Source organism: Vipera ursinii, assembly GCF_947247035.1.
Source record: "Vipera ursinii genome assembly, chromosome: 10".
NCBI classification, from domain to species: domain Eukaryota; kingdom Metazoa; phylum Chordata; class Lepidosauria; order Squamata; family Viperidae; genus Vipera; species Vipera ursinii.
Genome location: NC_139520.1, coordinates 2,940,267 through 2,956,615, shown reverse-complemented (window position 1 = coordinate 2,956,615; position 16,349 = coordinate 2,940,267). Strand labels below are relative to the sequence as shown.

General features: G+C 42.5%; 1 protein-coding gene across 2 annotated transcripts; it reads left to right on the top strand.

Annotated features, from left to right (window-relative positions):
• The first annotated feature begins 873 nt into the window (after nucleotides 1-873).
• On the top strand, nucleotides 874-16,142 carry PDCD2L (programmed cell death 2 like). 2 transcript variants are annotated; one of them, XR_014493426.1, is made up of 8 exons: nucleotides 874-1,078; nucleotides 1,544-1,707; nucleotides 2,812-2,881; nucleotides 4,903-5,246; nucleotides 5,701-5,814; nucleotides 13,674-13,785; nucleotides 14,020-14,171; nucleotides 15,487-16,142. XR_014493426.1 is itself a non-coding variant. In XM_083370708.1 (7 exons), the coding sequence occupies exons 1-7, from the start codon at nucleotides 971-973 to the stop codon at nucleotides 15,615-15,617; spliced, it is 1,083 nt and encodes a 360-aa protein (XP_083226834.1). In that variant the 5' UTR covers nucleotides 874-970; the 3' UTR covers nucleotides 15,618-16,142. The 2 variants fall into 2 exon arrangements, 1 of the variants encoding a protein (XP_083226834.1); XM_083370708.1 differs by lacking the exon at nucleotides 13,674-13,785.
• Nucleotides 16,143-16,349: the final 207 nt, after the last annotated feature.

Below are 16,349 nucleotides of genomic sequence, written 5' to 3'. Positions count from 1 at the left end.
TTGGATGAAAACAGTCTTAGTATTAAATGTAACTAGCCTAAGTTTTAAAATTTTGATGTTTTTCTTATATTACATCTTAATGGTCCATGTTCTTCCATTAGCATTCGGTATCAAAATACAGAGAATAGGTTTACCGTATTAGGATCATCTAAACCCCCAATGAAGCCCAAAAAAGGATAAACACACTTGATGTGCAAGAAAAATCAAGATTTCCAATTTCTGGTTTTGAAAACCTGTGACTCCGCCATGGAAAGCTGAGAATGTTTGCTCTCATCCCATGGATACAGTTTTTGCACATTTACATTTAAAAGACAACTGTGGACTGCAAAATCAAAGATTGGATGACATCCTTCGATTGTAGGGAAGCAGATCTTGTTCAATCGCTTAGAAGGGATTTTAATCTCAAAAGGGGAAATGATTTAAATCTTCGTCTCGAGCCTACCTGAAATTAGAAAAACGTGCAGACTTTTATTTTTTTACTTTGGTTAACCCTGGCTTTGCCTCCAAGGCCTGCTTGGAAGGAGGCCGGGCTGCCCAAGGAGGAGCCCCGCGATTGGCGTTCCGCTCTCCCGCTTCTCTGTCAACCACGGAGGCGGAATTTCCGTAGCCGCAGCTGGTCAGGAAGGGGAAAGGCCCGCGACCGCTGCCCGCGACGCCCCTTCCCAGCCGGCAGCAGCCCGCCCCTCGCGGAAGAAGCCAGTCCCCTCCGGCCGAGCTCGGCCCCGGCGCTTTCCTGCCTCGCCCAATTCCCCGTCTCGGCCGGGGCTTCCCTTCCGCCTCCCGAGCACAAGCGGCGGGGCGCCTCCGGCCTCCAGGAGCCGCCCGCGCGGCGACAGCCCGGCCTCCGGCTGCAAAGAGGCAGCTTCGCGCGTCCACGTTTGGCCGCCCTCGCCTGCCGTCTCCAGGGGGCGGGCGCCACGCTTCCGGTCGCCCTGCCGCTGCTTCCGCCACGTGGGTGGCCCGAGGCGCCATGGCGACCGCGCCGTCCCGGGTGCTGTTGGGGCTGCGCGACGCCGCCGTCCCGCCGGGCGAGGCCCTCCCGTGGCAGGGCACGGCCAGCAAGCTGGGCGGATCTCCGGTGGGTCGAGGGCCCGCTGAGCGCCGCCGCCGCCGCCTCCTCCTGCCTGCGGCTTGGGTGGGAGAGTCTGAGGGCGCCCGGGCGGTGATGGGCTCGCTTGGGTGCCCGCCTGAACCCTCGGCGAGATCTTCGGAGGAACGCCAGCCCGTCCCCGCTGCGCCCCTCGCGCCGCCGCCTTCCCGCTGGGGGCGCCGCAGTTCAGCCGCGCTCCTGCCCCGCGGTGCTGGCGGCGGCGGCGGAGCAGGACGGCGTGCCGGTCCCGGCTCTTTCTCGGAGCGCGGCTGACAGGAGGCCCCGGGCTCGCCGCGAGGCTGAAACCCTCTGCCGAAATGGACCTCGCCCGCTTTGTGGTGCTGGGCGGTTGGGGGAGGGGTGGCTGGGGCGCTGCGTGGCCCCTTGCAGGAAAGAAAGAAGGATCCTTTGTGGAAGGTTAAACAACTTCAGCTTCTTCCCCTTTTCTCCCAGGATTGGAGGCTCCCCGCGCCTGTGGTCCATCCGTCCTGCGGGAGATGCAGGGCTGGCTTGCTGCACCTGGTGCAAGTCTATTGTTCCCTTGAAGGCTCGCCGTACCACCGGGTCATTAACGTATTTGCTTGTGCCACAAAAAGCTGCTGGGGGAATTCTGAAAGGTGGCTTGGGTTTTATCTCGGCTTTTGAGGGGCAAACTGTCTTGTGTTTAAGTGAGACTTGTGTAGGTAACTAAGAAGTTAATGCTATCTAATACTTTGCTCTGTAAAGTTCTTTAAATGTTCTGCAATCTCAAGAAGTAGACCCTTCCTCTTGTAAGGGTTTGCAAGAGAGTTATGGATGAGCACCTTCCTTGTAGGCAAAAGACCTCAAGTGGTAAAGAATATTCCAGAGCTCCTGCTACCTGGTTCAGCAACCCCAGCAAATCAATAACATTATGTAAAAGGTTCAGCAACTGTTTGAAGTTGTGACACTATTGAGAGGATTGCAGCATCCCATTCATGTGATCACCATTTGTAACTTTCCCTACTGGCTTCCCACAAGCAAAGTCAATGGGGAAATCGGCAGAGGTCACAAATCACTCCCATAAGCCACTCCCGCTGCTTTTTCTCCGGATGAGCCTGCTACACAACACCCCCCTGCCTTCACTCCCTATCATACATTTGCCTGGTCAAGCTTGAGCAACACCCCTGCCTACCCACATTCTGTGGCGCTCACCTGCTGACTGGCCTTGTGAGCCAACTGGGACAGATTTCCTGCCAGCTTCCCCACTGATTTTGTTTGTGGGAAGTTACAGGTCATGTCCACATGATGTCCTTGCTTAATAATCCCTGATCCTCATTTAACAATGGCAACTGGGACTGTGGGAATTGCAATTTCTAAGCGATGAAGTTACATGATTTGGTTTATGATGGAAATTACCATCATTAAGCAAGGACTGCCTGTAGGGCTTAGTATGCTATGTGAACCCAGCCATTGTGATTGTGATGGTTTATTTTTTAGTTTGTTGAGGTAATCTGTGGTATTAAAGCATGAATATTGTGCAAAGCAAAATAGACTAGTGGCCTGTTTAGAATCGGGTGGCATCCTGCATTAGTTCACCCAGTGAGAACAAGGCAAAAAAGGAATCTAAGTCAGAAATTTCTTGATTTATGCAGGTTAACTTTTTTGCAGTAATTAGTCAAATCTAGTAAAGTTACTGTGAAGCAATTTTGTTAACATTAATTAATTTCTGTTTTGCTATTGTTTCTACCATGTTTTTAAAGCTGGAAGGTGTTACGATCCCAGTATTTACAAGTTCCAGGAAAAGAAATACAAGACTGCGCAGGGAAGCAGGTATCATGGGCCATCGAGAGTATATTCCATAACTAGTTTCCTGTGGGCCAGGTCAGCTCTCTAACTGCGGGAACTTTGCTGGACTATCAGTTAAGAAATTCACATTAGAATTGGGGCATTTAATGGCTATTAAACTAGTCCCTAAGTGTCAGTGAAACATAGGGAGAGAGAGTGTTAGGTCTGTTGAAACAAGGGTAGCTTGCAACATGCTACAAGATAATATATGTAGTCTTCATCAGAATATATTTGTGCACCTTGTCTCAATATAGCTACTGTATATAGCTTGGTATAGTTAAATGGAATGTTAATGGGAAGACTAACATGCCTTTTTATATCAACTTCCCAGTCTGGATGCAAGGGCAGACAAACATTCTCTGTGAAGCAGAAACATTCTGTTATGTATTGGTTAGGTTATAATGGGTAAAAAATTGTTCAGATAGTTAAATATATGCCTAATTTTATTCTATTTGTTCAAGTTTGTTTCTTAATATGGTGCCTGCTACAGTTGGGACTGGCATATTTTACTCTTGGAGAATGTCCTTTGTTTGCGGAAACAATTCGGAGAAAGTTTAACAAAAAAAGAAAAAGGAATTGATGGTTCCTTTTCATCCAAACTCTTGCCATCCTAGCTCCACCATAGCTCATTAATAAGTGTAACGAAGGCTGTCTTAGAAATTTAGCTGAAATTGGCCCAGACAATCTATCAGAGTCTCTCTCCAGAATACAGTGAAATTTGTGGGGTCTTTGGCACTTTCTCAGCTTGGTGGTTTTCTTGAAGATGTTTCATTACCCAAAGTAGGTAACATCCTCAGTGCTAGTAGGGATTGTGCTTACTCTTTATATTCTAGTGGTTTGCCTTGTCAGCATTGATGGAAGTGGTCTTGGAGTTTCATTGGTTGGGCTGTTTCCTGTTAGCTTGTTTGACAGTTTCTTGATTAGAGTATTGTTTACTTCTTGATAGTTGGTCTGATGTTAATCTTGGCATTAATCATGGCTCATCTGGGTGCTGATTGCTGATGAGGAAGGCGTTTTGGCCTTTTTGTTTCCTTTTTGGCTTGTTGATTGTCTCTTGTATAGTATGTAGATGTTTATGTTATGTCTATTGATGGCCAATTTGTCAGAACACCAATGGTCAGAACACCAGTCCATGAACACCAATGGAAAGTCAGATGACTTGATAAAAACTCTTTAATTTCACAATATATGGGCAGACTAACCAGTTTCGCCTGGACAACTGTGACCAGCTTAGACCAAGCCAAGTCCAAAAATGCTAGAGAATTCCAGGAAGCCTGGCACTCTTAACAAATTGGCCATCAATAGACACATAGACATAAACAACATACTATGCAAAAGAGATAATTAACAAGTCAAAAAGGGAACAAAAAGACCAAAACACCTTCTTATCAGCAATCAACAATCAGATGAGCCATGATTAATGCAAAGATTAACATCAGACCAACTGTCAAGAAGTAAACACTATCCAGTCAAAGAACTGCCAAACCAGCTAACAAATAAACAGTCCAACCAAAGAGACTCCAAGAACATTTCCACCAACACTGATGGGACAAGCTGCTAGTATATAAATTGAGAGCAAATGTCTTTCCTTACTAGCATTGATGATGTTACCTAGTTTGGGTAATGAAACATCTGCAAGTTCAGAGAGCACCAAGTACCCCTTATTTCAACCCCAAGCTACAAATATTCTCCTTTATCATTTAAAATTGTTTTTTTCTATAGCCATGTGTTCATTTCAAAGGTGTTTTCAGCTGTGCAAAATCTGCATTGTGTCTCCTAAAAGAAGCATAAAGAGATCAAAGGTATAGCTTTGTTTTGCAAGCAGAAGGGCCCAGCCAGATTTATTTGTTAAGTTCATGTAGCTGCCCTTCTCAAATATGGCTCACAGGAATTAAAAAAGAATATTAAAAAAAAATCTTGACCACCCCTCTGGATTAAAGCAACTGCTTTAGACCTGCTTGGATCTGGCTCTGCATAAGTTACATCTGCATCCCTTGGTTGAATAGGAGCAAGAATGGACACAAGCAGCCACAGACTGGTGCAGTGGAGCAGATGACTGGGGAGAGAACTGTGGAGAGGCTCCTTCTGAGCTATCCGGGACTTTCCACACTTTCCCCAGAGAAACAGACTGTGCAGCTCTATTCCAGAGGATGAGCTTGGGGAAGAATAATCTGGCTCAGGAAGAGCAAATCAAGCCCTCCAGCTGTGTCCCCGAGTTCCAGCCCTACTACATCAGTGTAGTGGATGAAGAAGACTATCTGTGTTGGGATGATCTGGATCATGCTCAGAGGCTTTTAAAGGAGTATCAGCAGAGGGAGGATGTGGATTTGGAACGTTTGATGTCAGCAGGGTGAGGCTTGAGTCAAGGTTAATCTGAAAGTTTTCCCTGGATTGCAAAGGTCCTACAGTGGTTAGAAAATTTGTACCGAGCAACAGCCAGGTCTGCAGATCTGGAGAAGGTACAGCATAGAACAGAGTACATGCAAGAGACTTGCTATTTGAATATTTATAGTTTTCTATTCTAGGCATCAAAGCGGTTCACAAAAAAATTACAGACCATTCAGATAACAAAATACAAATGTAAAAAACTTATCAGGATCGGTCATAAAGTCAACAGCATAAAAGTATAGATAAATCTTCCTCCAGGCAGAGCTTCAATCCTGCTGTCATGGTTTTTAACCACATCCTGTGGATATCCCAATCCATAGTTCTCACTTTTTCTGTTCAGGAGAAAACACTTCTGAATTTGTTACTAATGCAGTAATGTTGTGATTGGAGTAACATCAGTGCTTCTCTATGCTTAGTTACACCACTGATGCTTCTGGAGAGAAGTATGAGAAGAATGAAGCTGAAAAGAAAAACCAGATATTCTACAAATTCATGAAAAGAATTTCCTCCTGCCAGGAACAGATCTTAAGGTAGGTTAGGCCCATTTGTTTAGCTTCTACGTATTAAAAAGCAGAAGAATTTAGAATATATTTGAGCCCTACTGCCAACCCTCCCATGCAGGGTATTCAGCAAAGAAAGACTCCTGGGCCAGTTTCATCTTCCAAGAGAATAATTTGCTGAGCTGGCATGGATATGGAAGTAGCAAAGCTAATTCTAACGGTTCCCGCAGAAATAGCATAATTAAAACATCCCCCAGCCATCCCACGGTCACTTTATTTCCTCCAGTCCACTGTGTTCATTTTGTTTGGGTAACGGACTGGACTTTCCCAGCTGCTTGACCTTGAGGCGGTGGCATAGCTACAAGCTTCAAGTCGGCTCTCTTGCATTCCTTTGCCCCCCACTCCTAATACCTCTCTTACATTCCAGTCATTCCCTCCCTCTGTTGCTTCCTGTCTGGCTGTGAGCAGGGGTTGCACTGCAGCCATGCTTCAGCCGTGACTCCTACCTGAAGGAGGGTATCCTAAATCATGGGAGGCAGGCTTTTAGACATTTACAAGCAAAACATTTTTCCTCCAAGCAGTGGGGCCGCTGATAATGTAGTGATGTTCCTGGACGATAAGAGAAGTGGGCTATGCCGGTTTCTTTTACCAATGGAAGGGGAGGATCTGAGGCAAATAGTGGCATTCAGCTGGCAAGTATTTTGTATACGTGCTATAAACATTAAACAAGAAAAGCAGTTGCTGCAAATTGGCAGGTTGCATTGAATTTCAGTGCCATGCTTTCAGAGCAGGTTTTGGGAGACGCCATGTGGATGTTCCCCTTAAGTAAAAATTCCAGCCATCAACGCAGATGAATTGAACAAAACTAAAAGTTGGACATATCAGTCTGAAGCAAAATCTTTTCTTTTTTTTATTAAAAAGTTTTACAGTACATTTTATCTTTAAGAAAACAAAACAAAACCCCTCCCAACCCCCTCCCCTCTACCCCACCCCCTTCCCACTCCCCAACCCCTCCCTCCCTTCTCCCTCCCCCCTCCCCGACTTCCCAGAGCTAAATACAGGGTATAAGAATACAAACAATCATAATCTACCTTATGCAAACAATCATAAACTATTAAAACTATTGCACTTTAACTCATATAAATTAACTCCAAACAGTATAAATATCACATCAATAATTATTCAATTGCTGGATAATACTTTTTAGTCCCATATTTACTCCATAGTATCTCTCTGTTGCAAATAGTCTTTCAAGTACACTAAAGTCTTTGCCATATCCTCCAAGTTGAGAACTTTTACAGTCTATTCTTCTATAATCGGCAGTTCTTCCTTCTTCCAATATTGCACTAAAAGTCTTACTGCCGTAGTTAAATTCAACATCCGCTTGATCCACAACAATAGTGTCAATAAGAATTTTCTATTATTCTTTCCACCTGGTCTTTAATTTTCCATACTAAAACCAAGTTTATACAATCTTTCCTTCTCTTAATGTATTATACAGCTTCAAGTACCATACATTACTTTCCAAACTTAATTTTTTTTAATATGTAATCACTTCATTTTTATAATTTCTATTACGTGTTTCATTATTGCCCATAAAAATAGCTTACAAATTAACTCTCATCTATACTTTTTCCCAAACTCACAACAGAGCGTATCATAAAATATATATCTTAAAACACATTATCCACCTTCTTATAACACAATAGATATACATGCCAACCAAATAGCAGATCATGACCTTCAAAATTTCAGTAAGCACTACTACAATTCTTCCCAATTAAGTTTTCATAATTATCTTAAAATTAAAACAACATAAAATATTACAAAACATAATTATTTTATATAACTCTACATTTAAGGGTGAAAAATATATCCCCAAATATTTAACCCTTTTAACAATTTCAATTCCCGTTTACTCTTCTAAAACCACCTTTTATGATCCTTATTGCATTATTATCTCCTTCAGTTCTACAACTAGATCTTCAGGCTCGTCTCATTCGTCTAGAAGCAGCACGCCTCCTCCAATTTCTGGCCTCCTCCGGTGACACTGAAATTTGATCCACTCCTGTAACTTTCTCATCTGTCTGCATTATTCCTTCAGCACCTTGTAAATTCTCTCTGTGTCGTTGAGACTCTCCCTGACCTTTCTTCTTTGTAGATTCCAAAAGTGGTATGGGGGCTGCTTTTAAAACATTAATATAAAAATCACATGCCTGTATCACCGTAGTAAGACGATGCCTCATACCTTCATAGGTCACCACCATACCCACTGGTATCTCCCATCTGTACTTAATATCACGTCGTCTTAATTCTTGTGTCAAAAAAGCAAATTCCTTCCTTCTGCTTAAAATTCTTGTAGGGATCTCTTTTAAAATCAAGACTTCTTGCTCAGCAATTGCAAATTCAGTATTGTAGGAGGCTTGAATAACCTCATTTCTAATCGTTCTCTTTGTAAAGTAAACCACCACATCTCTGGGTAATTTCCTTTGTCTTGCAATCCACGAATTAACACGGAAAGTTTTATCTATATCTTCCATTATTTCATCTGCTGGTTGCCCCAGCACCCCTTCCAGAGCCTCATAAACTATTTTCTTCAAGTTCTCTTTAGAATCTTCTTTTAAGCCTCTGATTCTCACGGCAAACTCCATCTGATAATACTGTACCAAAGTCAAATCATAATCAATTTTCTCCACCACATTTTCGGTTTCTGTCATTTTTACTTCTAATCTAGTATTATTTTGACTGAGATCTTCCACTCTTTCATCCAAATTCTCAATACATATAGCCATGCCTTGAAATGCAGATAAAATGTCTGCTCTTATTTCTGTTAATTTCTCTGTAATCTTTTCATCCATAACCTCAGCTAGTTTTTCTGTTAACTTCTCCTCCAGCTTTTTATCCATTATCTCAGCAAATTGTTGCAATTGCTTTTCCATAATCTCTTGCATCACATTCTGCAAATCTTTAACTGTAAGGGCTGGTGCAAATACGGGTGCAGGGGGCAATAAGGCTTGCAACAAAGACTGCTGCACCAGAGCAGGAACTTTAGGAGATGTAGCCGCCATTTTCACCCACTATTTGTCTTCTACGCACTTCCACTTTCAAGCTCAGCAAAGTCCATTGAGTTAAAGATCAAAAGACTACTTTCACCTGAATCTCCTGTATCGCTCTGCCTGCATCCTCGTTCTCCAAAGTTCTTTCTTGCTAGCAGGGATGGTTGCGGACGCCCTGTTCTGCTCCAAAAAGCCCGGAGCAGAAGCGCCTCGCAGTCCGGAGCATGCCCAGGCTTCGGGGGGGCTCAATCCTTCAGCCGCCAAAACTTTAAGTTCTGGCGGCCCCGGAGAGCTCTACCCCTACCTGGGCGGTCACCCCCTCCTCTTCTCCCGAGGAGGGGGCTTCCGAGCCGCCAAAACAGCTGATCGGCACTGTTTTCGGCGGCTCTACGGAGCCGCGGGGCTGACAGCCTAAGAATGGCTGCCTCCGGCAACGCCTTGCCATCCGGAAGTCTGAAGCAAAATCTTTTCTGTATGTGTAGCTGAAAGCCCTCGTAACAACAAATCAAGATCAGGGATTCCAAATCATGTATATGCAAAAAGATTGGCAATTTCTGTAGAATAAAATGTTCTTCAATCTCCTTTGGTTCATAGAACTGTGCTGTAGCACAGTAGCACGTTAGGTGTTATTGTTTTATAACCCACTATATAACATGCCATGAAGTGCAATAACTGTAGAATATTATTAAACCAAGTATCTAAAACGATAGGAACGGATGTTGTGGAATTGGAGGAAGTCCAGAAGTCCTGACTCATTATGCAGTAGCAACAGAAATCAGTAATGCCTTTCCCCTTTCAAACACATTTAATAATTTCTGTAGTTGGATCTCACCATTCTGTATACAGCGACGGCTTTGGAAATGCGAGAGAACCCTGTTTGTTTGCTTTGTTTTGAGAATCTATATAGCTGCCCACTCACTTTCAGTGATTCTGGATAGCTCACAAAACAATAAAAACCCAACACAGAGTGACACAATAACCCAGCCCCCTGGCAACAACAAGCAATCAACAAGTTACATGGGCTCGATTCCACTCTGGATTCTCCAGACCCAGATCTTCAGGGTCTTTGCAAAAGAGTGCCAAAGGGGGGGGAGTCCAATCTCTATGGGGATGGTGTTCCAAAGGGAGGGAACCACCCTGGAGAAGGCCCTTCTGGATCCTTAGGAGAGGGGACCCACAACGTTCCCTGCCTCCCCACTGTGGTGGGTCGGGTGGATGTGACCTGGTCTCAAGCCATTTAGGGCTTTAAAGATGACAACCAATTGTACTCGGAAGCAAATTAGCAGCCAATGCAGCTCCCGCAGCAGAGGTGACACATGTGCCCACCTGGGTCTATACTAAACCATGTGGACTGCTGCATTTTGAACCAATTGGAGTTTACAGATGCTTTTCAAGGGCGGCCCCATATAGAGGTATCAGTCTACAATAGCCCAAAATCAGGAGTCCAGTCATATTTTTTTTCTCAAATAATACATTTGATTAAGAGGCATAGTGTCGTCTCCATGCTTCTGATTAAATGAGTTACAGTTCACAAAAGTTTGTATATTTTATATATTTATATATATATATATACTGTATATATATATATACAGTATTTATATATACTGTAATCAAATGTCACAATAAGATGTTGTTGCGAAGTCATGTCTGACCCCTCACAACCCCATGGACAACGTTCCTCCAGGCCTTCCTGTCCTCTACCATCTTCTGGAGTCCATTTAAGCTCACGCCTCCTGCTTCAGTGACTCCATCCAGCCACCTCCTTCTCTGTCATCCCCTTCTCTTGCCCTCAACCTTTCCCAGCATGAGGCTCTTCTCCAGTGAGTCCTTCCTTCTCATTAGGTGGCCAAAGTATTTGAGTTTCAACTTTAGGATCTGGCCTTCTAAAGAGCAGTCAGGAATGATCTCTAGCACTGACGATAAGATACTATAGTACTAAACCCCTTCTAATTTCTATATTTACATACTGTTTATTTATTTATTTATTTATTTATTTATTTTATTAGATTTATATACCGCCCCTCTCCCGAAGGACTCGGGGCGGTGTACAGGGCAATTAAAACACAATATACAGCACATAATATACAAAAATTAAAATAAATTAAACGAAATAGCCCAAGCAATAAAACACGTTCTAAAATTTAAAATTTGGAATTTAAAATCTAAAACCCCAATCCCTCAGTCCAGGCCAGCAAGTTCAAATAACCAAGTCTTCAGGTCGCGGCGAAAAGAGCGAAGGTCGGGAGCCATCCGGAGCTCAACAGGAAGCTGGTTCCAGAGGGCAGGCGTGCCCACAGAGAATGCTCTCCCCCTGGGGGCCGCCAGTTGACATGAAATGAAATGTTTATGAAATGTCTCCATCGACATAATGAAAAGACTAATTATTGTTCCTTTCTTTCAAGGTTTAATGATATATTTAAACTAAACTGAATAATTTCCTCTATTAGAAAAGGATTGAACTGTGAGGTCCTTGATGCTCTCTGAGCTTAGTGGTTTTCTTGCAGAAATTTCATTACCTAAGTAGCTCAAACATCATTGATGCTAGACAGAGTGGGATTTGCTCTCTGTTTATACACAGGTAACTTGACCTGTCATTGGTGGAAGTGTTCTTGGTGATTCCTTGGTTAGGCTGTTGTTTATTATTTGTTTCTCTAAGTGGGTAGTTCGTTTATTGGGGTATTTACTACTCAATTGTCGGTTTAGTATTAATCTTGGTATTAATCTCTACATACAGTATCTGTATGTAGAGAATAGCTAGAAGAGATAAGAATGCCTTCTTAAATGAACAGTGCAAAGAAATAGAAGAAAACAATAGACTAGGGAGGACCAGAGATCTTTTCAAGAAAATTGGAGAGATGAAGGGAACGTTTAATGCAAAAATGGGCATGATAAAGGACCAAAATGGCAGGGACCTAACAGAGGCAGAAGAGATTAAGAAGAGGTGGCAAAATTACACAGAAGAACTATACAAGAATGAGCTTAACGTCCCTGATAATCACAATGAGGTGGTCACTGACCTCGAGCCAGACATCCTAGAATGTGAAGTGAAGTGGGCCTTAGAAAAGCTGAGCAACAACAAAGCTAGTGGAGGTGACAGTATTCCAGCTGAGCTATTCAAAATCTTAAAAGACGCAGTAAAAGTGCTACACTCAATTTGCCAGCAAATTTGGAAAACTCAACAGTGGCCACAGGATTGGAAAAGTTCAGTTTACATTCCAATTCCAAAGAAAGGCAGTGCCAAAGAATGTTCAAACTATCGCACCATTGCACTCATTTCTCATGCTAGTAAAGTTATGCTTAAAATCCTACAAGCTAGACTCCAGCAGTATGTGGATCGAAAACTACCAGAAGTACAGGCAGGATTTCGAAGAGGCAGAGGAACTAGAGATCAAATTGCCAACATACGCTGGATCATGGAGAAAGCTAGGGAGTTCCAGAAAAACATCTACTTCTGCTTCATTGACTTCATTGACCTTTGATTGTGTGGATCATAACAAACTGTGGCAAGTTCTTAAAGAGATGGGCATATCAGACCATCTTATTTGTCTCTTGAGAAACCTATATGTTGGCCAAGAAGCAACAGTGAGAACTGGACATGGAACCACTGATTGGTTCAAAATTGGGAAAGGAGTCCGGCAAGGCTGTATACTGTCGCCCTGCCTGTTTAAATTATATGCAAGCACATCATGAGAAAGGCAGGGATAGATGAATCAAAAGTTGGAATTAAGATTGCTGGAAGAAATATCAACAACTAAGATATGCAGATGATACCACTCTAATGGCAGAAAGTGAAGTGGAACTGAAGAGTCTCTTGTTGCGAGTGAAGAAAGAGAGTGCAAAACTTGGGTTGAAACTAAATATTTAGAAAACCAAGATCATGGCATCCGGCCCTCTCAATTCCTGGCAAATAGATGGGGAAGAAATGGAGGTAGTGACAGATTTTATTTTCCTGGGCTCCAAGATCACTGCAGATGGGGACTGTAGCCAAGAAATTAAAAGACGCTTGCTCCTTGGGAGGAAAGCCATGGCAAATCTAGACAGCATACTAAAAAGGAGAGACATCAGCCTGTCAACAAAAGTGCGTATAGTCAAGGCTATGGTCTTCCCAGTTGCAATATATGGCAGTGAAAGTTGGACCATAAGAAAGGCTGAGCACCAAAGAATTGAGGCCTTTGAGCTATGGTGCTGGAGAAGACTCCTGCGAGTCCCTTGGACTGCAAGGCAATCAAACCGGTCAGTCCTAGAGGAGATCAACCCTGACTGCTCTTTAGAAGGCCAGATCCTGAAGCTAAAACTCAAATACTTTGGCCACCTAATGAGAAGGAAGGACTCACTGGAGAAGAGCCTAATGCTGGGAAAGATTGAGGGCAATAGAAGAAGGGGATGACAGAGAATGAGGTGGCTGGATGGAGTCACTGAAGCAGTAGGCAAGAGCCTAAATGGACTCCAGAAGATGGTAGAGGACAGGAAGGCCTGGAGGAACGTTGTCCATAGGGTCGCGATGAGTCGGACACGACTTCGCAGCTAACAACAACACAGTATCTGGGTGTTGATTGCTGGCAAGGATGTTTGTGATCTTTTAAGCTGTTTGATCGTTTCTTTGATAAGGCTTGTAGATATTGTTGATATCTATGTGCCTTCTTTATTCTTTTTTATTATGACAAAAGTTGTCATCTACATAAGATTACAATACACAGACATTAACACTGACGTTAATACCAGACCAACAATCAAATAGTAAACAGCCCCATTTGTAACAGAATATCTTCACTTTTGATGTCTTCTTTTAAAAAATATTTTATTTTACTTTTATTCCATGTGTTACTAAAATAGGGTCATGGTGGCGCAGTGGTTAGAATGCAGTATTGCAGGCAAACTCTTGAGCACAGCCTGGCATTCAATCCTGGCAGAGCTCAAGGTTGACTCAGCCTTCCATCCTTCCGAGGTCGGTAAAATGAGGAGACAGATGGTTGGGGCCAAGATGCTGACATTTGTAAACCGCTCAGAGTGCGCTGTAAAACACTATGGAGTGGTATATAAATCTAAGTGCTATTGCTGTTGCTAAAGTTACCATAACTATTTTTTACTGTATTTTTTTTTGTTTAGCTGCCTAGGGATAGCTTTTTCCCTAAATTGAAGCTTGGGGATAATAATATGTTTGGGACCTTTTGACTCTTAGATACTCCTGGAATGGCCAGCCTTTATTTATTACCCACCCATCTGCAGACTTGCAGACAAGAGTCCCACCCTGTAATAACTGCAAAAGCAAGAGAATCTTCGAATTCCAACTGATGCCAGCCCTAGTCAACATGCTAAAGACCAGAGAAAATGGTAGGTAGCTGAATTAAGATTTTGTCTTGCAATTAGTTGTGTTTGTTTTTTTTGGGGGGGGGGAGTTTTCCTTCTTTCTGTGGTGTAAGTAGGGAAGAGGGGCTGGGTAGAAAACTGAAGGTTCTACTTCAGAATGGAAGACTGTTCAGTTAATTTCTGCCTATATACTGCTTCTGTTTGCAAATGCCTTGTCAGTCTGGGTTTGGCTGTTCCATTCACCCTATGGATTTCTCTTACAATAAATTATTTTTCCCCCACATGCTTGGACAAGAGCTGCCAAACTAGCTAGCCATTGAGATACTAACAGCTTGCGGGCAATAAGTCCAGTGGAGACTTAACCTCCAAATCTTTGGGATTCAGAAGGTGCAGTCATATCATATTCTCTTAAATGCTGATATCTGGGCTTCTTTCTGAGACGTTTCAGGCTTTTGCAAACATATTCTTGTTCTAATCCAGTTTTGCTTGAAGCCTTTCTTAAGTTTTCTTTTATTCTTTGTAGGTTATTTATAGGATAGCTAAGAATTTGAATGAATGTGGAATGTAGCTAGTCAGAATTTTCCAAATTATTAGGAAGGCAAGAAGGACCAGTGCAGGGGTGTCAAACTTGCTACATCATGTGACGTGTCATGATATATTGCGACTTTTTTCCCCTTGCCAAGAAATAAAATCCTAATCTCTATCCCGTTTTTCCAGTCATTGGTAAAATAGATCTCATATTTGAAAATACTCTGTATCTTCCTTTTCTTTAATCTTCAATGTGAGTCTATTCATTTCTGCACATTCCAGTATTTCTTTATGTCATCTTCGGAAGGTGTTTCTTCATTTTTCCAATTCTGCACAAAAGCAATTCTTGTTATTAATTACATGTACCATTAAATATACATTTTCTTTCTCATATTTTCCTGAAATTTTTGGTAAGATACTCATTTTCACTGTTGCTGTTCTCCCCAACATTGAAAGTTGGAAGTTTTTCCACTTTTCCAAATCCAATTTTGTTTTAGCACTCTTACATAGTTATCTTCTTTTACTGTTACACATCTTGCTGTTAGATAAATTCCCAAGTACTTGACTTTTTATTTGAAGATGGTTTTTTGTTGATTTTTTTGTTTTTCTGTTAAATTCTTTGTTAACACTTTAGTCTTTTCTCTGTTTATTGTCAACCCTGCCACTTCTCCAAATTTTTCTATTTTTTCCAAAAGTTTAGTGCTTGTTTCCAGTGGATCTTCCAATTATCGGTTGAATTTTAAAAACAAAACTTTTTACATGCATTTGTGATGAGGGCAATAACCCTGAAAAAGCTCTTCTTTTTTGGCAGATACATCAATAGAATTTGGAACAGCAGTAGTATACACATGTGAGAAAAGTTGTTGGATAGCCGGTTGTTCTTCACCCTTGGAAGAATTTGTTTTTGTGCAAGAAGATCCAGACCAGCAATTGTTTAAATAGATTATATTTAATTCCTTGCCTAACCAAAGACACACAAGAAAACTGAATCAGATATCATGAGGCCCCGCAATTTGTGCAAAAGAGAAATGTTGGCCTCCACTGGTCCTACCTGCCTAACCTTGTCCACGCTCAGAAGCATATATTCTACGTATGCGCACCAATGCACAACTCTGTCAAGCACTTCATGTTGGGGGCTGGTTTCTGCATCTCCCCACTACAGCTGGGCTGACCATTCTGATATTGTGAGGGGAAGCAGCTATTTGTTTTCCATTTCCAGATGATCATAGATGTGGCCCTGGAAGCACTGCTTTTTTGGTGTTCTAGAATGGTCTTAACAGGTTCGTTCTTCTCCCTCCCATTTAGGCTGCTTTTCAGAGAAAGCAGAAGGCAGCTTTTCCAGCAGGCTTTCAAGACCTGGTGTCCTATGTTGGGATTAGTATATGTTCCTACCTTGTGAGCTACCAAGTGTTATATCACTGCAACATCATATAAATTTGATTAATAAATATTGTACTGTTGCGATGATTTCATGTTTTTTACTGTTACTGTAGGGGTGTGTGTGTGTGCGCGCGTGCGTGCGCGTGCAGTTCCCTTCTCACCCATATGGGTGGCATGGATTTTCCCCAATCTCAGGTCTTTGCTAGATCTTCCATAGTTGCTGCTATCTCAGGCATTCTTTCAGGAGCTTATCTCTGGATGCCAACTTATTGATTGAAAGGGTATTTTTTTTCA